The 25,847-nt window shown below is 44.6% G+C and overlaps 1 protein-coding gene across 1 annotated transcript in view; it reads left to right on the plus strand.

The window, feature by feature from the left end:
• The window catches only part of LOC135378794 (uncharacterized), a 93,675-nt gene extending 68,644 nt beyond the window's left edge, over positions 1-25,031 (plus strand). The window contains exons 16-19 of the mRNA XM_064611887.1: positions 5,145-5,268; positions 13,269-13,373; positions 15,139-15,177; positions 24,656-25,031. Coding sequence (XP_064467957.1) covers positions 5,145-5,268; positions 13,269-13,373; positions 15,139-15,177; positions 24,656-24,775 — 388 coding nt within the window. The 3' untranslated portion in view covers positions 24,776-25,031. The remainder of the gene's footprint in view (positions 1-5,144; positions 5,269-13,268; positions 13,374-15,138; positions 15,178-24,655) is intronic.
• The last annotated feature ends 816 nt before the right edge of the window (positions 25,032-25,847 follow it).

Genomic DNA, 25,847 nt, shown 5'->3' on the forward strand with positions numbered 1-25,847 from the left:
TTCCTTTCGGTCACCTGATATCGTAGCCGTTTTCACAACAAAAATCCGTTCGATAGATCGCCCGCAAAAAAATCGTGAAGGAACGCCATTTTTTTTCTTTATTTTGTTCATTGCGCTTCTTAGAAGACGCGTATTTCCTTCATCCCCATCGGGAGAGGGGGAAGGAGCACAGTGCCGCCTCACGCGTCGAAGATGAGCGTTAACTTGCGGAAACAAAACAAAAACAAATGTATCGGGTGACTCTATCGGAACTGGCCTTATCTTGGGTTCCATTTTCTGTTTCCTTTTAATCTCTTTCCAGGACGCGAGAGGCGATAGTGTGCTCTTTCTCCCTCTCACATTGGGGGTGAAAGAAAGACGCGTCTTCTAAGAAGCGCAATGAACAAAATAAAGAAAAAAATGGCGTTCCTTCACGAATTTTTTGCGGGCGGATGTTTTATCGAACGGATTTTTGTTCTGAAAACGGCTACGATATCAGGTGACCGAAAGAAACAGATGTTCTCATTGGGACAACTTTGTAGCTTATATCAGGGTGTCGAACCGCAAAAAATACGGGCTCGGTTCGGGTTCGGGTTCGCGTTGTTTTGATTTCGTTCCGGTTCGGTTCCGGTTCGGCCACACCAAGAATCGAACCGGTTCGCGAACCAGTTCAACGCTTCCGTTTTATATGTTCCATAAAACTGCTTTTATCAGGAAATGCGTGGCTAATAGCTTACTGCTGTTGTCTGCATTGACGTCTCTAGCGGTGAGGTAGCCCTTTAGCGAGAGAAATGAGGAATGGATGAACACTTATTGCAAATAGAGTCCACGCTGTTGAAGCGGTGTAGTCCTGCTACTTTCTGTTCCCAAAATATCTTTTTTCACACGCACAGTGCCAGCAAGATACACTTAAGGGAAGCCTAATAAGATGGACAGCGTAATATAGACGACAGTAGTAGCCGGCACACTGACTTCGCAACGTGAATCGATCTGAAACCGTACTGAAGCATGTCGAAAATCAGCCTGCCAGCCTTACTCTGTCCGAGCTCACAGCAGTGTACTAGTTAATCCACAACACAAAGGCAATATGTCACGACACAACTGCACTACCAATAAGCAGAACTACATTTACTTTTCAAGCCACGACCAATAAAACAGGCACCGTTCTGCGTACGGTCCGTCTCCACTTCTCATGTTTCTGACTTGTTTAATTTGTACTGCTCACGTGTAAAGGGAAATCTTGGGCGCTTATTTGAGCGCATATTCGTCCTGTAGAGCTACATAACTGGCCTACTCAATTCCTGTTTCCTTCGTCCGCGTGGCAGCTCGTCTCTGAAGAGTAGATGCCGCACCGCGTGCGTGGGGCGCTAGCCGCGGCGCTCACAAGGACAACTGCGCTTCAACATGTTAAAAAGACGCTGAAAGTATACTTACTATACGTCGTCCTCTCACTGCTAGGTGAAAATTTCTGAAATCCATCATATAGGCGCGTGATGATGATACGAATGTGTCTTCGTTCGGGGATAGAGAGGAACTCTTATGCTGACTTCTTTTATGTCCGAACCGTTTTGTTGCGAACTAGTTACCGCTATTTTTTACGGTTCTGCTCCGGTTCGGGTTCAACAGTGTCATGAAAATTTCGGTTCGGGTTCGGTTCCGGAAAAATAACGGTTCGGGTACGGTTTTTGGTTCGGGTTCGGGTTCGGTTCGACACCCTGGCTTATATAATTAAAAAGTTAATTAATGAAAGTTAATTAAGACATTGCCTTTGAACTTTGCTAATGCCCTGCTAGGGAGTGCCCTTTAGCACATGCTATATTTAGGGTTTGTGGTTTTCGGCATTTATTTTCAACCCAATTCGGGGGGTGTTTATCGGCATTTATATGGGGGACTATAAATGGATTTTTTCGGCATCTATATTCCGCCCAAAAAATAAATGCCCGAATACGGGCATCTATTTATTTCGCATGAAGGAAAGCCTATTTTGCGCGTGAAGCGACAACGAACCGAAAAGAAGTGAATCGATTCATGGCTTCATTACCAATGTCTTTTATTGCCTGTGCCAAACCAGCAAACAAGGAGACTACCTCTTGTTGTGATAGATGCAAGCGCACATCATCATGCTCGCATCTGTCAAAGCGGCTCGCTCCTTACGATTAATAACACGCAGTTTAGAGAACGCGCGCTCAACATTAGCGCTAGAAACAGGAATAGCCAGTATGCTTGAGGCGCACTGCGATAACAAAGGCCAAACAACAACTTTATTTTCGACCTTGGAGAATGGGGTAACAAAGGCCATGTGCTGGAACGGGTCGTCCAAAACTGAATAGGAGATGTATCCACCTGAGGGGAAGGGCATACAGCATATTCGAAAAACTCGCGCTTTATATCATCCATACGAGATTCATCTCGTAGAACAAATAAGAATAAGTCCTCATACAGTGAAGTGCCTTGAAGTGCCTCAGGAACGGAAACAGGGGTCAATCCAAGTAGTAACTGGAGGGGAGTAGATAGAGGAATAGAAAAAACACAAAAATTTACTAGAAGGCTAGGGCAGGGGATGAGCGATCGGCTTTTGAAACTGTTTGGGAGCTCCGTACACTCGTGATCTCTTTTTAACCCGACAACAACATACCATAAAGGTTCTGAATAGTAAATTCACTAAAGGTAGGTGTGTCACTAAGTACGTGTGCTGCCAAAAGGCGGTCACCGACCGCACAAACACACACCGACCGACACACACAAACGCAAACCGAAACAAGAGCACAGTCCGAAGATAATGCAACGCTTGAGAAATAGTCGACAAAGGGAGATTCCAAGGGGATTTCTCTTTGCCGTTCCAGGAATGGCAGCTGTCAGGATACGAGAAGTTCGGATTTTTTCGGAATATTCCGAATCTGAAAAAAATCATTCGGGGGGTGTTTTCCGGCATTTTTCGGAAAATGCCGAAAACCACGAACCCTAGTATATTCCAATTGATTTCATCTTGGAAAAAGTGTTATATATATTTTTAAAAAAATCTGTTCACACTTAGCGTGGACACCCTGTATATCAGTGATATTACCACTTCGTACCACTGGTACTGATGTTTCCTTTTTGCATCTTCGCTGATGAGTATGTGTTGTTTTCTGAAGTTAAAGGCCCCGACTATCAACTCATTTTAAGTGCATGTTAAGAGAAGGTGTATTCGTGATGTAAGTTCTGAGAAATGGAATTGAATACTAAGATATGCTTGTTCATGTCAGCAGCGAAGGCAGTGAGCAGCGAGAGTCTAAACTGTTTACACTCACTCCATATGCGCACGTACCACAGGGAGTATGGCGTTTTGTTGACAACCTCACATGTTGGATTTTCTCAGAGAACATGACACAATTGTTCTTCATGCAGGTCGCGACATGTGCCCCCTTCCTCTTCACCATACGAATCTTTACCACCATCGGAATCTTTTTCGTTTCCTGTATCTCAAGCTCCTCTTACTTTCTAAAATGAAACATCAAATTAATATTAATTAAACCATCACGGTCAGCACAGATACCTGCCAACGTGAGAACAAACACAAAGTGTAGTCCGTTTGGCATTTCGTGGTCCGGTTCTTCCCGTACAGCCTGTACGTCTCCTTAGGGTCAAAACTCATCCGGGATATCCACAGCGTTTCACAGGAATCATTTTCATCGCATTGCGTTAGAAAGCGCACCAGAACACACGCAAATATTGCACAGGAGATACACGATCATCGCTACGGCAACCAAGGGCAAAACGAACTTGATGCACGTCGTCTTCAATGTAGTAACTGCCACCCTTGCCCTCTCTCCGTTTGAATTTGAACTGAAAGCCGCCCGTCGGTCCCCCTCGTAGTTGTGTATCTTCTTTGCGTCAGCATCCCCAATTATTTTGCATTTTTTCTTCCCTTTTCGAATCATTGAACTTAGTTTTTGTCATTTTTGAAATGTGCTTTTTAACACTTTTGATGCCTTTGACACGTTATACAGGGTGTTTCACCTACGGTGATAAAAACTGCTAACTGGCGACGTACTCGCCGGTGGTATGTCGGGCTTCCGGCATTTACCTTCTTGAAACTTTTGCCACTGTTGAGGGAGGTTTTAGACCCTTTCTGATTGCGGGAAATTTATTTTTTTCAATTGAACTTTGAAGAGGAACACCAGCGCTTCGTGTTCTCGTCCTTTCGTGTCCCATACTCTGGGACTTATCGCTTTTGAACTGTAATCGTTCAACGTCGGGGCCGCGTTTGTGGACTGGAAATATTTCGTGGATGTTACATAAAGATGCGTGCCATTTGCCTACAACAAGAAGCGAAGGAAAAATGACGGTTATACGACATATGGTATATGATATGTCCGGTACACTATGAGTCTGAAACGCTTGGGTTACGCTCTTCGGTGGTCACATGACGTGCGTGTTCTGCGCTCGCCGACCGTGCGATCTCGGTTGGGTCAGCCCTTACCAGCTGACGGTGAAAAACGGTGACGTCCGTTACTCGTGTCACATCCTTCAATAGCCTCCCTGAAGTGACGCAATTAGTTGCACAGAATATCTCCACAATTGTTCACGGTGATCCGAGATTCATCACCCTGAAGATGTCCTAGGGGCAAGCCCTGAAGGACGAGGACCTGAAGATCCTTTCCGAACGTATCGCGTGTGTTCTTTGGGTAGACACTGTACTGTCTACGCGTGGTCTTGTGACCAGACATCGGTTGACGACTAATTGTAGGGGTAGAGCCATTACTTCAACGACAGCAGATGAGCAGCGCGCTGCGGGGGAGCGGACGGTGCCGAGGTGTCGAAGGGAGTGAGGTCGATTTTGCATTCTGGAATAATGAAAAATAATGCTGGGGTGCAACGCCGAGGTGGATGGAACACTGCTGAATAAACGCGATAGACACACAGGACAACGAATGTTCTCGGATAATGCGCTGCGTACCAATCACAGCGCCGACTGCCAACGTTAACGCCTCTGCCTTACACGTTACTTACACATTATCTCTTAATGCCTTGCGCCGTATTGCCTTACACCACTGAATGGAGGCATACACAGAAATGCGTCCCACGTGCATCAAGTGAAGTCCATATATACTTGAAACTCTTTGCGCATCTTTTATCCTAGAGCGCAGCTGCCGAATTTCCAGAGCTTTGTTATTTGTTTACAGGGATGACTTGAAGGCAAAGCGGTGCCACATGAGCAACGACACGATGATTGCGCCCAGATTTTCGGGAGTGGTTGGCTACGACTTGAAAAACCTGTGTAAAGACATACTTACTCCTTATGACGCAGTAAGTATAACATGAAAAAGCCTATCCGTATGATATTTATATATAGTTTAAAATAGAAAAGTTGGAGTTCCTTTTGCTGCGATGTAATGCATCATTTGTTCGCTTCTTCCAATTGCTAACACTGTTTTCTGTTACTTGTCTATGGCCATGCGTCGTTAGTACGTTGCTTGCGTTTGCAGAGAAGCTGGTCCATGCATTACAAAACGGAAGAGAAAAACAGGAACTAGCGCCACAATAATGCTTAATAATTGATTACTAATGCATTAACATAATATTGACACGCTGAGTACATCACTCACAAATCAAACCGGCAGTATACCGGTTTGAACTATCAGCCATTCTAAGCAACCTGGAACTGCCTGTGCTTGCAAAGTGCTTCCTGCCTCATGCTTCCGATAAAGTACATAATTTAGTCACTACGATCACCCTGCATAAGATCACCAAGTTGCATACCCACAAAGCCTGCACGCGCCTTTAAAATTAAGCAAATATCTGCTAAAACAGTGTCGTTTTACAACGACAGCTGATAAGGGTTTCAATTTCTTCAGCATCCTGTCCCATACATCGCATCGCCGAAACCCATCTATCCCTCTGCAGGAGATGAAGCTAAGGAACAAGAAAAGGCGCGCGATGCAAATTAGTCCTTTCGGGAAGCACGTTGGCTGTGATGTTGGCGTCACGCGCCTCAGAGAAAAGCTGGCAGCCTAGCCATGGCCGCTCCACATGTCAGGGCGCTTGAAGAGTTCGGATCGCGCGCACTAACTTCTCATCGCCCGCAGGCCGCATCAACAGCTGAGACGATGTTGTGTGTGTCTGTGGGTGCCAATAGCGGTATTGTGGCTTTCTCAGGAAGCGCACGTTCTGAAGATCTTGCTACACACCAATATAAACAGGGCTGACCGCGTACATAGTGACAGGCGAGCTCCAATAGGATTTGCCACGATATCTCAGCGCTAAGAATGCTGTGAGATATCGATATGCTTTAAATCCCAGGTGTGCAGAATCCCACTGTCTAAATTTCGAAATTTCGAATGAAAGATGGGGGAATGATAGTGTTGAATAATTAGTCGTTTTGTCCCGTTTTGTTTGTAAGGAGGAACAGTGGACTCGACCCACGCAGCACAATACGGGGTGCTTCTTTTTAGCTGCAACAAGTTTTCATAAAAACAGGAGTTGCCTTTGGACGCTTTTTTCTCATTCGATTACTCAACGGGGCAGCTACTAGGAAAGCATGTCCTTATTAAATTACTAATGAAACGAAACATTTTAATCAAATTTGTTAATTATTTAATTGAGCGAACATGTTGCAATTGCAATATTAAAGCCTGATCTCCACATGATCCGCTCGAACTATTCATGAAGCACAAAAGTAATCGCAGCGCGCGCTACACACCTAACTATTCCACCTTTGTCCTCTGCTGCAACGCGGGAGTGATCGTCAAAGAAGCGACATTGATGTCTGTAGTAAGCACTGACCATGATTATCTGACCGGTAACACACTGGGAATTTGGACACGAATAAATTAGCAGTCAGAACTAATTAGAACCCCCCAAAGTAATTGGGACCATCCAGGGAGTCACTACACTAATTGGGGAGCATCTAACTCATGTCCACACCGCCGTGCGTATTTCGGGATCTTGTGCTCATAAAAAAAAAAAGAAGTGGAGAGAAACATTTTATTCGAAAATCAACGACGCCATGTCGAAGAAACCGCTCCGGAATGGCCGAGTGGCCAGCGACCGCCATGTTGCTTGTTGGCGGCCTGTAGTTGCAGAGATCGACGACAGGTGGCCACATAGGCATCACACCAGATGGCGTCACGTCATAGCTCTATGCAAGAAAGACAGAGAAGAACAAAACACTAGGGGCTAGTAAAATTACAACACTGCTAAACAAGTCTAAACATCCGAGAGTGCGTACGAAACACCCGGAAAAAGGCCTAACAGCAAATGCTAAACTTGCGACAGCGTGGAGAAAATGCTTAAGGGGAACGATTAGGAGTAACCGTACAACAGCTAACACAAGATGACTTCCACAAAATGCTAGGCACACACCGCTAAAGATGCAACATCACAGAGAAAAGGTGTAGGACGCTACTAAACTCAACGGCGTGGAAGTGACAGCTTAACACATCTAAACATGTGTGCACAAAACACAGGGAATAAGGTCTAACCGCTACGACAAATGCTAAATGTGCGAGAAAAGGCTTAACACCAGCGTGATAGAAAGATGTGCAAACATCGGGAAAAAACGCTACGGCAAATCACTCACCTTTCCCCCATGGCGACGGAGTGTCCGCTCCTAACGACACTCAAGCCTCAACTAGCGCGGCGACAGCGCAGCGACAGATCGCACGTCCACGAAGGCCAGCGCGCGAGTTGCAAAGCCTGATTTCCTATTCTCTGTTGCTTTCAGTTTCAGTGCATTCAGAGCCTCTTTTGAGATTATTACCATTTATTCAATGTTTTTGGATGTGGCAGGCAAGTGTCGAATACACTTCGCACATAGTTGTAGGTCCGAGGTGAATAAAAATGTCATCTCAATGCAAATGCTCGCAGCTGAGGTGAGTACTGTGTGGGGAGGGCACTTCCTGTGCGTTTTGCATCCTGTCGTTTCAGTAGTTCTTGATTTGTAACACCAAGGCTCTCCGAGACTGCAACGTTCTCCTCGAGCAGGATCTTCTGCCTTGTTAAATCCTTAATCACATCTTTCGGCCTGGCATTTCTTTTCTTTAAACGTCGATTTGCCTGTTGAATTCCCTTTTTGTTGCTTTTGGTATGTGAGGACGTATAGCACTTGACACGTTCTCTTAGGAAGGCTTTCTCCGGAGTATCTGTTGTAGATTTTGTCTCAAACAGATCCATATACAACATACATTTTTGTGATATACATTTTTCCATTTTCTGACGTATATCCTTGTATCGTATATTCTTGTGAGAATTGGAAGGTTTTGGCCTACAGCCCACTTTGCCATCTGTGCATAGGACCCGCAAACTGACACAGGTGTATGCTGCATGTATATATGATGTCTACTAAACCCTTCTTTATTATTCCCTAACATTTTAATAGAACTGTCAGGTCAACTTGAAATATCTACATGAGTGGGAGAAAATTTCGTTGTTTGTAAATGTTATATCCTTGTCTGTGAAATTATGTGCCGTGCCTCAGGAATACGTATACATACCAGTATGTGGTCTGTATGCCTGCTTGTAGTACTGCTTTTTTGTCATCATTTAATTCAGCCAGATCACATACTGACACTGGTTTCTTGTCCCCAGAGCCCTCAAATTTACGAATTACGGAATCACAAATTCATGCCTCCGTTTACAGGGCTTGCACAAACTACATTGTTGAACTCGATGTCGTCACAGGAATAAATTGGCCGTTTCTTTTCAATGTTCAGACCTCTTGCAAGTTATGACAAATATTGATGCAGTCCTAACCCTTTCAGAGTAATATTTTTTCCCCAAGAACTAGAAACACCTCAGATAAAATTACTGCACATATTACTACAGGTTCAGGAGGTGCAGGATAGGTTGTATGTGCCCTTAGGCTGTTGTTATGGGCTTATAGTTATATAAAGAAACTGTGGTTCACATTTAGCCTGCAGTACGCTGTCTATAATACTTTAAACAACAATTATACTAGATAAGTTTCTATTCCATTGCAAACTTACCCCTGTTGTAAGTTGCTGTCACGATTCCTATTTAGAACAACATGGTTTAATAGCTAAGTTATGTATTTGAAGTGTTCAACAGAAGACACATGTAAATATAAGTATCTTGCTAAAAAAACATGTTCGTCTTCTCTATGGTGCATAATGTCGGTTGTCATCGCAAGCAGGGAAATAGTCACACATGCTTCATTTCAGAAGAAATTCATTTGTTTATGTGTTTGTGTTAGTACATTGTGCAGAACAGAGTTAGTAGATGTTAGTAAAATCACCACTGAATCATCAGCCATAAGTGTTTCGTACACATGTTATTCGTATCAGTTTGGTAAAAATGCATGCACATTCTGCAATGTCAGAAAATAATTAGTATGGACAGATTTAAATGCAGATGCAGCTATATGCACCTGCTCTGTAACCTAAAATGGCACATCCTGCTTATGAAACAAATCACTAAAAGACAAAGGTCCTAAGCTTTTGCTGAACGAGGAATGACTGTGTAATGCTAGCAGCTGTGTGTCTGCAGCACCTACTCATGAGGCTGAGCTTGCACAATATTGCTTGCATAACATTTGTGCACTTGCATAAGGTCCAGGGAGGGAGTAAGTCTATCCCCTTCAACCTAAACAGGGAAAAACACTTACAAATTTACAATATCATTAGTTGTGTTACAAGTGTTTGCATTGGAATAATGTTTCACCCTGTTATGCAAACATGCTCACAAAGTGCACTGACAGCAAGGGACTGTGAACGTAGAATTCACCATTAATACCTGACTTGCATGGTTTCCAGAACCAGGTGAGGAGTCTTCCTGAGATGCAGATCCACTTGTACCCTAGAGTCACCATTCACCCAAATAAATTGTAATTGTAATTGCATGAAATTTGCATCCGGTACCTTTGCAGAAAGGAACATGCAGCATGAGAACTCCACTTGAGAGACCATTACAACAGCAGTCAACAGTAAACTTCAAATGTGGGAGCATAAGGGTTATTATATTCTCTGGTTTCCAAGGGCACTTATGTCATGTCACATGAAAGAGCATATATTCCTTAGTCATCATGGCAAAGGGAAAAGATGATGCGCACAATTAGCAACATGTCACAGGTGATGTTAAGGAGGGCTCATCACTGCTTTTCTTTGTCAGTGCAGTAGTAATATGCACCTCTCGTGGTTCCTCGGCGTCCTCAGTGCCCATGCTGACGAGTGGGTCCCACAGGAGCCCAGAAATATGCTACATTTTCATCAAAAATTTATGTAAAATTTCACCAATTAAAGCAAAATGTTGTCTGGCATTATACCTGTTCTTTTTCCTCCATGTATTCTGGTGATTGCATGGGGGATTCCTGCAACAGGAGCATGGCATGATCTAGCACTTAGTTCATATAATCTGAGTATATCAGCAAAACATCAGGCTTGTACTGTTAACTGTTAACTTGTACAGCCAGTGTACAATTTCAAACCTCAGCTCGGTCAATACAAAAGAGAACTCAAATAAGCATTAAACCTTGCCAGTAATACTTCAATCTACATTTGATGGCTTTCTTGGAGGGGTGTGCAGTGTGAACCAATGCGAATGCAACTGCACACTGATTTAGCTTAAGTCACTGCATCTGGTTCGCAACAGGTCTCACTTTCACACTCTGTGGTGACACTCAAGCCAAACTTCTTTTACCTGTTGAACTTCCTCCACAGAGGGTGCACCTCCCATCACAAAACTAGAAATCTCCTCTAACGTGTGGAGAAGAAAGTCAGCCTGCATATTGCAAAATGACGCAAATGGAGGCTTACATATATTCTGCTGAGCTCGTGCAATAGAATACCTTTGTAAACTAAACACAACATTAAATTGACAGCCTAATGAGTAGAACATAAGGTGGATAATATATTACCGCTTGCATGCCAACCAAAGGGTCACAGGAAATTGCTGAAGTGCCCTAGAATGTGAGGAATGCGGATACATAAAGCGCACAAGTTCACTCCTCTCCAATGGCTGCTAAAGGTCAACATGTATTCACTTCACATCTTGTGTCACCAGGTTTAGATCCACTGCCAGCAAAATTAATTTAGCATTGCAGAAAATTCTTGAGAGCACGAAGCTCAGTGCATTTCAAGAAATTTGAGGACATGTTTGTGCACTGAGCTTGCACCCTAACCGAGTAAACCACAAATATCCCGGCGATGTCCGTGCAAAATCGTGAAAAAGATCTTTTGATATCCTAGGGTTTATTTCAGAGAGCCTGTAGACGTCACATGTACGTCCAGGAGACTTAATTTGTCCCACGGTTCTCCACATTCAAGGAATGTTGCATATACATTACCACAGGATTTTTAGATATTCCCAGGATGTGGTTAAATCCCTGAGCACGTGCCAACGCTTGATGAGCTCTGTACGGAACGGACATAAGTGCCATACCCCACCCCCTAATTGGGCAGTAGACTAATCGAGGCAGAAACCACTTCGATATCCAACAAATATTTCCAGCAACAGTACTGCAAGCAATACTGCCCACGACCGCAACACGGTCAATCAAAGCAGACCGCGTTGGCCAACGTGCTCTCACCCTTCCCGTCCGACACATACGCGGACTTGAAGGAAGACCAGAGCAAATGGATGAAGCACATACTGAAATAAAAGATGTCGATACCACGTTCGTTAAGTGTATTGGGGCGTGAAGCATTTCTGACTGTTAGGGGATGCGACTTTGCAAATAACCCGTCTATCTGAAGTGTCAAGGTATACCGAATAGCGTTTCTAGCATTCTTTCTTGTCAAATACCATGTTTTAGATTCAAGCTATTGTCTATAATGTGATTACCTGCTGATTGGAACTGTAAAAGTGATCGAATTCCTCTGTTATGTGACGAGTAGTTGTGCACACACAAATGTTTGAGAGGACGGCAGCACGCAGCGCGACCTCACGCGGACGATAAAATATATAACGATTTTTCTCGTTCCCCCATGCTTAGTTTTTCTTGATCTCAGCACCCACACAAAAGTTGCTGTTACAACAAGATGTCACAAATTTGTCCATATATCTTCAAACCACGTCCAGGGGACATTCCTCTGACGTTCAACCCAATGATCTCTGAGATCTTCCTTCCAAACATCGAAAGTGGGATATCTTGCAGACATACCTGGGATATTAGGTATTTATTGAGTAAAACCGAAACGCGAATGTCGTTCTGGGACGTCCTATGAGTATCGTAATAATAATCAGGATATTCAGGACGTTAGCGACCATGTAGGGATGTCCTGGGTGATATTAATGGTTTACTGGTGTAATGTATAATAATGTATAAAATACGTACCCAGCGCCAGCGTCTACCTTTCGTCTCCAGGGGGACAATTGGGATATTTATTACCCCCTGCATTCGTGCTGCCTAAGCTGTGTCTTTAGGCATCGCTTTCAGCAAACTAGGGGTGGCAGTCGCCCCAGGAACATGACTTTATTTTTACTGGATTGTCGCTTTACCCAAATATATAGCTATACATACCTAGTATCCACCCCCATATACCCAAGAGGTATATTAATTTACAATTGCGTTACCTGGCTCATTTGGGACACATCTCAACAGGGAGGTGTTCCGTGGAAGGACTATCTTCGGGATGTGTTCCTGTCCTCGCACCAGCGCATTTTCTGTCCCCTCCGGGCCGCAGGCTTCTTTCAGCCCTTCCCACATTGTCTGTCTGTCTGGTTATCCGTGGAGGACCTAATATTTCCGTTAAAAAAAGTGAGGTTCGCTTGGCAATTTTCGAAGTTCAATCGAAAAAAAAAATCCTCGCAATTAAAAAATCGTCCAAAGCCTTCATCAATGGTCGCAAAAGTTACACACGAGTACATAGCAAATTAGATCGCGTTGGGTGAAGCACCCTGTGTATCGTAGCGGTAGCTTATGGGCCCTCCTTTCTTTTCTTTTTTTTTTTTTGCGTGCGAGTTGCAAAAGTGGCTGTGAGCGAACATCAGCAAGGTGTCTGTGGGAGTGGAATTTCCGTGTGTCTTAGAAGGACTTCAGTGGGAAATGTGCCGAAGGACTAGTTTCTGTTCAGATCGTGTGCACAAATCCTAGAAAGAAGCCACAGGCTCATCGACACTGCTGTTACTTCTCAGGTTCATGCACAGCACATAACCGTAGTTCGTTTCACGCTGGCGTGACATCAAACTGGAAAGAGAGCATTATGGCCCGGCTTAAACACAAGGACCGTGTGCTGTCCCTCTAAAATGCATCAAAGTATGTTAGTTCCGAAATAAATACTTACTGGGTCATTTTTCAGGTTCCCGATGACATGATGACTGTGGAATACATGTGTTGTCTGTTACCGTTCTAGATACAAAGAAAAGTGGTTGAAACGAACTTAACTTGCTTGACCGGGTGTGGCGTACCTTGGAATCTTCAGCTCTGGTTCCTTGCTCCATGCTTGCCGACGCAGACTGTAAGTACACTGCACAGAGGCCGGATTAACGTGAAAGCGCTGAAAGAGCGCAATTGAGCGTAACATGCGCGGATTGCTTCATCGTAGCATGGTCAGAGTGTGCTTACTACTTCTGCCCCGGTACCGTCATTCGTGATGCGACGTCTTTGCACCATACGCGGAACACAGAATTTATGTGATCGGCAGAAAGTAGCGTAGTAGCGTATATATAGAGCCAGTCTTCAATACGAGAGTTGATAAAAACGTTCCCGGACTAGCCTTATAAAAATGAAACCAGATCATGTATTCGAATTTCTGCCCTCTCGCCTTCAACGTAGTCGCCTTGGGTACCTACACATCGCTTCCAGCGCCGCCACTATTGTTCGAACGCTTCGTGGACGTCATGTTCTTCCAGCTGCTGAAGCACCTTCTTTGATCCCACCTGGATCATCTGGACGTCGTCAAATCGGCGGCCTTTCAGCCGCGCTTTCAGATTATGGAAAGGAAGAAGTCGCAGGGGGCCGAGTCTCGCGAATACGGGGGATGGGGAGCGAAGATCATGCCGTTACGTGCAAGCAGCTCCCGCGTTTTCAATGACGAGTGTGAGGCAGCATTGTCGTGGTGGAGCACAAAATTTTGTTCACACCCCAGTTCTAGACGTTTTCGCCTAACGTGCTCGCACGGGAGACTCAACATTTTGCAGTGCAGTAATTCAGGGTTCACAGTGTGGCCAGCAATGACGAATTCTTTGTGCACAATACCGCGAATATCGAAGAAAACGAAGGAAATGCTGTAAATTCCGCAGTGCTGCTCGTGGATGGTCTTCCTCATCGTCCAGCGAAGTCCTGCCACTTCTAAAACGTGCGTGCCACTCAAAACACGCTGTCCGGCTAACTGATTCATGGCCATAGTCCTGCCGAATCATCTCAAACGTCTCCGTTGCAGATTTCTCAAGTTTGACACAAAACTAGACGTTTGTTCTCTGCACATGTTTGATGTTCATGACGAAATCGCATGACGGGGTCCTGCCTGTTAGTAGGAAATTGCTAATAACTCTGGTCCCAGAGTAGATCGGGTGACATCGTATGACACGCTGATTGGTATGGGCCACATCTCCCAGATGGGGCCACCGCACCCTCGTGCTGCCCTCTGTCGGTCAGCTAGAAAATCAGTACGGGAACTTTTTGATCAACCCTCGTATATCATTCAGGTGAGCCGGATAATCAATGTAGAAGACCGCCTGTAATACCTGATGGGGAGAAAACAGGGGATAGATAGATGGGTGGCATGTCGGACAGAGTGGGCGTTGGCGGTGAGTGTGACCAGAACACAACCTGATTGTAATCCCCCGTCGAAGAGGATGAGTAGCAGTCGCAGAGAAGGAGTAGATCCGAACACATCCACCAGAAGTCACGCAGAAATTACAAGACACTGAGGCAGGGTAGGCTGAGATGTGAGAGTAGAGATACAGTTCGTGTGTTGTCCTCCCTCTTTCTTTCTTTTTTTCTAGTTGCTTCTGGGTATTCCTACATCATTGCCTGAAAAGGCCAGAGACCTAATACGTGTCGTACGAATATGACGATTAGGACGACGAAAATGATGAAATGATGACGATGAAACTAGGAACACAGAAAGATACCTTCCCTCGGTGCTATTTTCTTCGGTGCTCGGTGGTTCTTCAGTGCTCTCAGTGTAATTCTACAGCATGTCCTACTCTACTGAACCGCGTATACGAGAACCTCATAGATCCCGGATGATTGACTTTTTGTTTGTTATTGAATTTCAGGTTGCTTCAGGAAAAGCATGCTTCGACGACGACGTTACGGCAAGTGCAATTTTTACTTAAAATGGGACACGCGACTTTTTCCTCGGCTACCACGTGACTAGATAGATTGACAGAAGCGTGATTTCAAGCAGAGTCAGGCAGAGTTGTCCGGTCGAACTTTCAGATTTTTTTCGGTTCCAATATATATTGAGGTCTAGTGTTTGCCAAATACGGGATTCCACTACATTCCAATGCAAACAATTCTCCAAAAGTCATGTAGAAAGTAGAGAGACGTGTGTGGACACTATTCAGATGTAGTATGTAATACACATCAAAACATCACTTACATATAAACCACGGCCTACTAGATTACAACGACCACGTCATTGTCTGCAACCCCTTGAAGAAGCCCGTCCGCACGATTCGCTAGGGGCGCTACGCATCGGCCCGCCAGATCTACATCATGATTGGACAATGAAAATTTGAATTTTGAGCGTACAGAAGCGGACGTACGACTCCAGTAGCAGACGACAGCAACAGCTCTTATGAAAACGCGTAGGATGGTGATGATAACCAACTTTAGAATGAAACATCTGCCGTGGGATATCCACCGCTTGTACAAAAATACTAGGTAAGCTGAAGTACAAAGTACTGTAGAAGCTCGGGAAGCGATAACCGGGCCAATGAGTAGCGCCACCGCTAGCTTCCAAATGCGGCGCTGGGAAATGGTGTCTCTGACATGGTCGTTATCATCTAGTAGGTCGTCGTATAAACACAATATAGAGTCTATGGGCAGAGCCACCTCTATAGTGAGAAAATGGGATACGAGGATAAGTGAAGTGAGGGGAGATATATGTGTTTGACAATATGTGTTTGTACACGTCGAGGGCTTGATTGCAGCTACACAAATCGTTCTGGTCCGACATACGTGTCTGGGAGTTACACATCTTGGCAGTGCTAGAGTCACTGCTCCTTCCTACTACTACATGTGTCCGATTCAACACACGTCAAAAATCACACGAACCGGGTGTGGTATCACGTATAATGGAGTCACGGATAACGCAGTGAAAAAAAAAAGCGTTACAATTACTGCTCGTTCGCAAAAATATTAACCGACTTAGTTACGCCTGCTAGTTTTGAAATGGAATTACTACAGCTACAGTTTCCGCATAAGGTAACTTATTTGCTTTACGTTTTTAGCATCGTTTTTCTTAAGTTCTAACCCAAAACTAACCTGGTTACTTTAGAGTTACATTTTAAAGGAGCCCAGAAAGCCATCCAGCAGATGATTTTCTGTTTCTGGTGAATTTAAGATTCAAGCTTTCTTTTATTTACGTATGCCAGGTAAAAGATACAAAGCTCAATTGAAGCGTGAGAGCGAGCACTGTCATACGGTCCCGTCACACCAGGAACAAAATCCTATACACATGAAAACAGAGAAGAGAGAGAGAAAAAAAAAAGAAAAAGTATTACGAAAGGACATCACTTTACGTGACAACGAACACAATAAAATTCTTTGTACGCATTTTTTTTTAAATAAACGTCCCCGAACATAGACGCGCGCGTTCCAGCTCGACTCGATCCGCAGGCCGAAACGAGGAGGAGGATTCTGCTGTCGTCAGGGTTACAAGACTGACCGCCCTCTAATTGGGGCCCGCACTTTTCGCACTTTTTTTCCTTTCCACTCCCGGATTTCTCTCCCGATGTAGCAGACGACGCTTCTCCAAACAAGGAAACCAGTTATCGGGTAGCACTGCGACGACGTCAAAATGATTATAACCGCTAGTTGCGGGCATTGTCACCGTTTCGCGCGTTCGCGATTTTCAAAATCGAATTCCGTGATAAGTATGCATTTGTCGAGTGAATCACATCGCGTGGTGCGCTTGAGCAGTCAGGTTGACGGCTTGCTTTGAAGAAATGGTCGTGACTGAAGCGCTTTTCGTACTCCTTTAGGAAAAAAAGTCTGGTAAATGTCACTTTTAAAACCCTGTCTCGTTTGTGCTACTTCTAACTGCACAGAATTCTCATAGCGGCATTCGCTGGTCTCACCAGCTATGAAGCAAAAACCTGATTCCTCCCTTCAGCAGCGAACACTCCGATATTGTCAAAAATTTTGTTGAAAACCCCCCTATGAAGTTGGTCCTGTTCCCACTCGTGCCGCAGCATCCTCACCTTCCAAATAGACATACTTATTTCAGCCGGTTTTTCGCTTCCAAATATTCATTTCGTTGCTAAGGCGTGCTTTCCTCTCAAAAGAAATACATCTGTCCCATTGAAGGATGTTATCAGCATTCCTTACTGACATGACATGAAAAAGTTGCGGCCTCATTCCTGGTTAAGGTGATTTTTCTTTGCACCTATAAGCTTTCTAGAATGATTCCCCTGTAAGCCGCACAGATGCAAAATTCGTTCTCTCTAGAAACATGTTCGTTTACTTCTGCAAGACACATCAGCGTCCGTCGCGTGGGAAGCGAAACTATAGTAGCTAACCTCATTGAAAGCGGTGTACCTCGAATTAATGTGACGGAAATCCCCGATGCAAAAAAAAAAGACTGCTCAAAACAAATGTCGCCTGATAATAAAATGGAGAGAGAGAATGCCAACAGAAAACTTATACTAATCTCCAGGCAGCATAGGGCGACGGCCCAACGTCGGCCCAGGGTCGGCTCCCGACGGTGGACCGCCATATGGTTTGCATTGGTCCGTTATCAGCAGTCCGTATCTTCTGTCAACGCTTTCTCCAGATGCAAGCAAATCATACTTGCAGATGCTTCATTTCCCCATGCGAGTGTTAATATGCGCGATCTTTAACAGTGAAAACAATATGCCATTTTATAAAACACGTTATTGCGTCATAGACATCAGCTAAAGGGGTGCCTTATAGCATCACATTATCATCACTGATTAAGAATGGGTGTCATATAGAAAGTATACTGTGATCTGCCCTGCATATGTAATAACTACTTGACAAATATTTGCTCAAAACAGCCTATATGGAACAGAAAAGGTGAAGTTACTCGGCAAAGAGAACTCGCTGCCAGATAAGTTATAGTGCAAGAAATGTAACTAAGTTACTAACAAAATTACAGGTAATGAAATTGAACTTGAAGTTGCTAAGCTACTTTACCCAATATATACTTTTTACTTCTTGACCTTTCTGTAGATAATTCAGATACTATTCACACATTGGGCGATGCAAGACGTTTGAAAACAGCATTGTTATACAATAACATTATTGTCACATGATGAGTCGGGAGTTCATCCCCAGGGGCAGTAATCTACCCCATTCCCGGCGATGATGCATGATGTGGAAAATGGCATGACAAGCCCCTTCGGAATAAGGTTCCAAGTCCTGTGGTGTCCAAAAATGTGTAAAGAGCTTGGAGAGCACAGCGTTGTTTGCTGGACTCGGCCAGGGACCAGTTTGAGAGAGAGAGAGAGAGAGAGCTGGCGAGAGTCCTGCTTGTTAGGAGACCCGAAGAGTGTGGTTCGGGAAGGCTGGCTGCGTGGGCAATGAAGAAGAATGTGCTCTAGATCTTCTACAACACTCCAGTGACAGCATCTGCACCCTAAGAAAAAATGAGTAAAACAGGGAGTAATTGCAGCTTCTACTCCCCTAGATTGCAATTACTCCCCATTTTAGTCCCCTAACCCGACATTTAGTGCCGACATTTACTCCCCAGGACTGCAAATTGACACTGAACATCGCGAATGGTCTCCTGAATGCAACAGTCTACGTAAGTGTCTGCCCTTGTGCAATTTGATGCCATAAGGCTGTCTGACTCAACCAACGGATACAGCAATTTCCCAGTCACACTGAGTAAGAAACAGCGCATCTTTCTTCGCAAATTGTACCCTATGTATGACGCAAGATTTTATATAACTCGATATATCACGGTTGACGGCTTGCTTCAAAGTATTTTCATGCATGCACACGAATTACGGGACCCTTACAACAGCGCGTGAAATGCAGTCTCCACCCTGTGACATTCATTTGCTCCCGTCCATTTACTCCCGAGAGGAACTATTTTTGTGGCAATGCATTTAGTCCCTAGATGGAAACTCCTGTTTTTATTAGAGTGTGAGAGAATCAAGTTGTCTCAGGCGGCAACCCCACTGAGCTGTAAACATCGAGTAGCATTCGATGAATTAGTGCATCACCTTGACGAGAGGTGTTTAGTGACATGCGTCATGCGAGCGTCCGATCATCGCAACAAAGATGGGGGGGGGGGGGGTCAGTCGTCCGTTGCCGGGACGCCAGGGTAGTCACAAGGCGTCGAAGTATGGAACGGCGGTCTCCTCTCACCAGCGCAATACTCGTCCACTTCTGATGCGACAGAGATGCTTCTGCGGCGCTGTCGGCCTGCTCATTTCCCACGACACCACAATACACTAGAACCCACTGGAGAAGCAGCCTGTGCCCGGCTTCGTCACACATCCGTCAGCAACGGTGCGGATGAGTTTCGGATGCCAGAATTTTCAACAACTTGCAACGCACACACAAGCCATTCCCGCAGGTCAATCAACGATGTGCTGCTGAAAGAAAAGTATGGCATAAATTACCGCAGCTGTGGATGAGGTTTGATGCGAAAGGCGTCGCCCTTGCACTATACGCCTTCGTGTGGTATGACGAATGCAGTGGCGGACTCAACATTTCTAAATCCGCGACCTGTATATGCCACTGCGGGCGTAGAGTGTTCTCATCTAGAAAAGCATCAAAATGGGCTCGAATGACTTGAGGGGGAACCTGATCTCTTCGTTCTAGAAGGTTCGGAAGACGTATGAAAGTCGCTGGCACTGGCTGACACCAGGGGGCTTCCGGTGGTGTTACGTCCTGAGCTACGAAGTCAGTAAGACTGGCGTGTCCTCTGAGCTCCTGGACGTATGTCGCTTTCAGGGCGGTGTCGAAGTTTTATGAGGAGCGGGTGACGTGGGATGCTGTCGCACGTTCACGTAGAACCTCAACCGTGAGTTCACCAGCTTCTGCCAGGACATGCCGTCTTTCAGCTATTCTTGGAACACCAAGGCAGTGACGAAGGCTTCGAGCAAACAGGGTCCGAAGTGTATATAATGATGTTGTAGAAATCCTGTGCTATTGGAAGTCTGTAAAGCACAACTGCTCTCATCAAATCAGTGTGAAGTGTTAGAAGGGAGCGTTGATCACAGCACCATCTTGAGCCAGAAAAACGATGAACTACAGGGAGTCATGCCTAACGAGGCGAGGCTAGCGCAGGTCCGAGTTCATGACCACACCAGTGAAACGATGGAAACATACAGGCTCAAGCTTCTTGGCACCAATCGAAAGAGGAAAATTTGTCATAGTTTGCGTATGAAAGGGCGAAAGGTCCATCCCAAGTTGCGTGAAGTACATATGGGCATTATTTAAAGCCAGCTGCGAGCGGCGCTGAATGGCTAGTCGTGACCTGCCTACTGTCCAAACGGCAACGTTATCTGCATAGACAGAGAATGCTAGTTTGCGCGGAATATCCAGTGCAGACTCCTCAATACCCCAATAAAGAGTGTCGGACTCAGAATCTTTCCTTGAGGTACACGCTGATCAACATGATGCTTAGGGCTTCGGCCTTGGATGGACAGACAGCGACAGTTCGATCCGTAATGAGTCTTGGAGCCAGGTGAAGAGTCGACAGGGTGCCTCAAAAAAGCGGAAGGCGTGCAGCACATAAATGTGTGAGACGATATCATAGGTGCACTTAATGACCTTACAGAAACATCGATATCTGAATAAGACTAAAGAAGCCTACATTTATGTGCTTCTTTAGGAGAGATTTGATGATTTTGATCACGTAATAAGGTTCTTGAACGGAGCACAAAGCAACTGTATGGTCTATGAATTGCCTCTACGCACAATATCGTAGAACCGCGCCCACTTTAAACACTGCTACACGATATGCTCTGTCATTATAAATACAGCGTTCGTCGATAAGATGAGCGACACCTGATCCTCCAAATGTTCGGCCAAAACAATTTCTAGCATCTGCGTATCACGTAATTTCGCGGCCGCGCTGATGTCAGCCAAAGACACGACGCAAGGAGGCCATGTACAGCTCCGTCAACCATAATAATTTCAGTGAAAAAATCGATCTCATTTCCCAGGGCGATAGCAGCCATCTTGGGGCAATGTGGTAATGTTAAGTGAACAAAAGGATCGCGATAAATTAACAGAATAATTTTGCTCAATTAAGATGTCCTCATGGCCCCGTGGGTTGCTGTAATCGCGCTCGGGAACAATACCATAGTTTTTTCCAGCGTTATTATTAAGGTTGACGGGAGCTGTACCTGCTCTATCACTTTTCCTATTCCAAACTTGTTCTGATAACAGCAACGCTTTTCCTATGCAAAGTTATCTGAAAAAAGAGAGAGAAGGAAACAGTTAAGTTCGGTGACCGTTTTCCGTCCGACGCAACTTGGATTATCTTGACGTCTGAGCTTGACTGACAATTTGCGCTCTTCGATAGGACGGCTTTCGCATTTTTTCTCCGGCTATTAGCATTGAAGTAGTGAATGTATTTTGTGCCCTATTCGGGTAACTCCTGCATACGCTTTCTGCTTCTCTCAAAAAAGAAAAAAAAAGAAAGTGAACCTGACTTGTCAAATCTTCCAGTGCAACTGCAAAAATTAAAGATTTTCACGAATTAGATTTCATGAAAGTGCTCACAAATTATAGCAAAATCTCGCCCAAGATAAAAAGTGCTGATCTCATAATGTTCAGACAAGTATTTTTTATAACAAATTGTATCTCACGTTACACGTAGAACCGTGTACAAACACACATACAGTCCTACCAAATGCGAGAAACCAGTATAGTCTGGTAAACCATGAAGCACGTCGTCGTTACACATTTGCTTTGTTGGGTTTACAAATATTTGTCATGAGTGGCACGCTGCCGGTTATTCTTTTGTATTTTTTCATTTTGTTATGTAACGCAGTGTAATATATTCGTTGTGAACATGTCTCCTGGCTTTGGTCTACTTTAATTTCGTTACTGTAAATATTCAGGTTCCTGACGAATTAACACAATGGATGGCTGACCGACGCATTGTTGACCTGATTATTTTATCAGGGCAGCTTCCAGAATCCCCAGGAAGTACGATCTTCAAAGATTCCATCGACTCCACAAAAGTCTCATTGAAAAGTCGTAAAGATCGTGCTTTCAGGGATATCCTGGCAGGCACCCTGATAAAGGAATCGGATCAACAATGCGTCCGCCAGTGATCAGTTGTGCTAATTCCTCAGGAACTTGAATATTTGTACACTTTAATTCTCCTGACATTGCTTGTCAAGTGAAGAAGGCGTGCGTAACAGAAATTAATGTCACGTGGTGTCTACCAATGTTAAAGGCCTAAACTATCTAATTAGGTTACCGTAGCTTGGAACCGTCCACGAACCGCCTGATGAGAACGCCGTGCTGTGACAGATCCGGAACCGGAACCATGCATTTTTAAACACGCGTCTGCGATGTGCTTTTGCTGGGATTATGTGATAGTTCTGCAAGAGCATAAGATTGTTGACATAATGGCACGCAACGGATTATACTAAATGTTTACTAGGTGGCGCTTGTGTTCTCGACTATGAAATACCCATCAGTATCATAAATTTAACTAAAAACAGATTATACAGATATACGCCTGCAAAACCTGAAAACAAACAAGAACTACCAAATTTCTTCGTCGTTGTGAACCCTGCTACCATCGTGTCCATTATTTCGATGTGTCAGGATTAATCATGCTTTACGCGTTCAATCGGTTTTAACCGCGCAAAGTTGTCTAACACGTGTCAAGCGACGTCAAAATGACGTTTCTAATGTTAATGAGCTCATGCGGCTGATGCCTTGGACATTGAGAAGAAACGGAAAACAATCCCAAACCATTCCTATTGGTCGAGCCACCGGCTCCTGTCACAGACTGCTTCCTGTAACCAATTCAAGGACACATTCTATTGTTCTTGTTGGTTTGTAAAGTTAATTCCAGACAGAAAGTACACAGTTAAGCAATTTAACACATGAACAAATCTCAGGAGACGAATGGGAGAACCAGAGAAGTAGCGCGCCGTGAGCACATTGGTCACTGGGGTATTAGCACTTTCCTGTCAGTAACCATCTATCGGCCAGTAGCAGCGGTGAAGAAACGAAACGCGGACGTTTACGTAGTCACCCCTAGCAACGTGTGCGGAGCGTGAGGCGGTGCCCACGCGGACGCGTAGTAATCGAGGACGATTGCTCTTGACGGGAATAGGACCCCAGCTGTAGGACCATCATCTCTGGATTCCCGGTCCAGACCTCTACCAAGCTAAGCTAACAGGCATTGCAAGGATGCGTCACCTGAAGGGGTAAACCACATCCACCCAGTAACTCATCCCACTTTAACCCTTACATGTTTTCTCGTTCACACGCACATTCATACAACGGGACAGCGCAAGCTGTTGATGTTCTGAGGTAAGAATAGAGAAGAAAGGACAAACACTCAAAGACGCAAGTGCCTAAGAAGAATGAATGAAGGAGGAGTCGTATGAATGTGTGTGTGAGTGAGAAATCATGTAAGAGTTAAAGTGGAATGAATGACTCATTGGATGTGGTTTACCGCTTCAGATGACGCAACCTGGAAAGTCACGGGGTGGCGTGTTCACTTAGCTCAGTTGATAGAGCTCTGGACAGGCAATCCAGAAGATGTGGACTCGAGTCCTACAGCTGGATAACCTTTTCAATTGCTTCCTTCTTCATCGTTCAATGTTCTTAGGCACTTGAGGCTGCGTATGTTAGTTTCTACTCTGATCGTACCTCAGACATCAATTTCCAGCATTTCCTAGGATTATGTGTTAATGTAGACTCACTTCACTGTGTGACGCCATAGCGATGCGCCGGCGCTGCTGTGCAAATATTGCACGATCATGGAGTCACTGGGTGTTTTCTGTCGTTGTTAAAGCCATGCGGCAAAGTGGTGTGCTTTTGCTCACCAGCGGAATCTCCTTTTTGCGTATACGCAGATGCTCCCACTTGTTAACAAATGGAAGTGGAAGTCATGATGAAAATGAAATCTATTAGTTGAGAGTGGCTACTGTGTGTGTTGCACCCATGTATTCTTCTAGCCCAAATCCCAAGGCATGTACGTTATATCCCCGTAAGTTTGCCTTGAGGAAAGTCACCATTATCGTAACGTGGTATGAAACAAAGACGTATAACATGTTTCACCTTCAGAGTACATATACGGTGCAGCTGCATATTGTGTTCAGAGACTGCTCTGCGATGCGCTGACCTTGTTACTGCCAGATGTTGCGGCCACCTCATATTTCTTCATGCCCGGTTCTATTTTTGTAATACTGAAATTTATTTGCGCCACGAAGAAAAAGGCACAATTCACGTGCGCGTATCAACGATTTCACTCTCACGTCTCAGCTAACACTAAAATATGTCCAGAGGTTGCAGAGTCATCGCGAATGATCCTGTTTTGGATCTTGATCTAGACCCGGACAGAGCAGTTCTAAGTTCTGGATATGATGTGTCTTTTTTCTCTTATTCCCATAGCTGTGCTTCGCTGGGACATGTGGAAAGAAATACGGCGAGATAAAAGCACTGTCCCGTAGCAACTGGCATCAACCAGACACTTACTACGACGAAGACCACGCTTGTGAAAAATATCCTTGAGGCGACGTGACGTGGGCTACAATTGCTACACTGAGGTGTCCTCTATATTGCTTTGGTGCAGCCAAGTGACTCGATAACAGACTCAGCCTTCACGGCATTGCGTCATAATTGTGACTCAGACGTGTGATTGAATGAGTGACTCCTTAACATATTGATACTACATCTCCACTTATGCCTGATAATTGTTGGAATTGTGCTACATGTGATACAGTGTAAAGTGGGACACAATTGAGAACAAGGCTCATTGTTATACGGTCTCCTACGGCTCTCTCTATGAGTGTTTTCAAAGCCTTTTTTCTAAATGCAGGTTCTTTGAATGCTTTGGAATATGGTTAGCCAAGTGTTCAGTATTCATGATTTTTGGTCTGGCAACTTTCAGGACAGCTAGTCATAGCAACAAAGCCAGACAGAAAGAACGAAAATGCCGTGATAATCGACCCATTCTCGCACAAATACACATTTGTGATTGATTGCTCCTGGTGGCAGTAGTGTCCATACCAGGGACGTGCTCAAGTGTGTCGTCAAAGTACAAAGGGTGTTATGGCTTCCAGTGAAAGCTGGAGAAGAGTAGAACGCCATGTGGATTTCCGGTATTTGGAGAAAAGAATGAAGAAGGCGACTTCGTCAAGAAAAAGCATCTCACAAAGTCACGAAGCCTGTGTGACAAGGGATTACTTCCTTAATGTTATTGCGAATGACAGAACACATATAACATGAGCACATTAAGCATAATAAATGGAGTATAGTGGGATGCCGCATAGTTAGCACCACGCAATATCACTTCTCAGTTGTATATAACTGCATCGTTAGGTTCGCTTAGGCAATGTAAGGTAGATCAGCTTAGGCCACAGAAGCCAAGGCGAATGTTTGCGTGCAGGGCCTAAGTCATCACATTGTGCAGCATTAGAGGGAAGAACATCTCATCTGGACATTCAGGGCCAGCCGCACAACGAACAGGATTATAAATATTTAAATCAATGATGTTGGAAACAACCTTTTACTCTTAGTTGTGGAAACGTAGCGTAGTATTTGCTGTATATCATCCAGTTCTCCTGGAATAAAGATGCGATAT

This window comes from Ornithodoros turicata, chromosome 1, assembly GCF_037126465.1.
Source record: "Ornithodoros turicata isolate Travis chromosome 1, ASM3712646v1, whole genome shotgun sequence".
In the NCBI taxonomy this organism is placed as follows: domain Eukaryota; kingdom Metazoa; phylum Arthropoda; class Arachnida; order Ixodida; family Argasidae; genus Ornithodoros; species Ornithodoros turicata.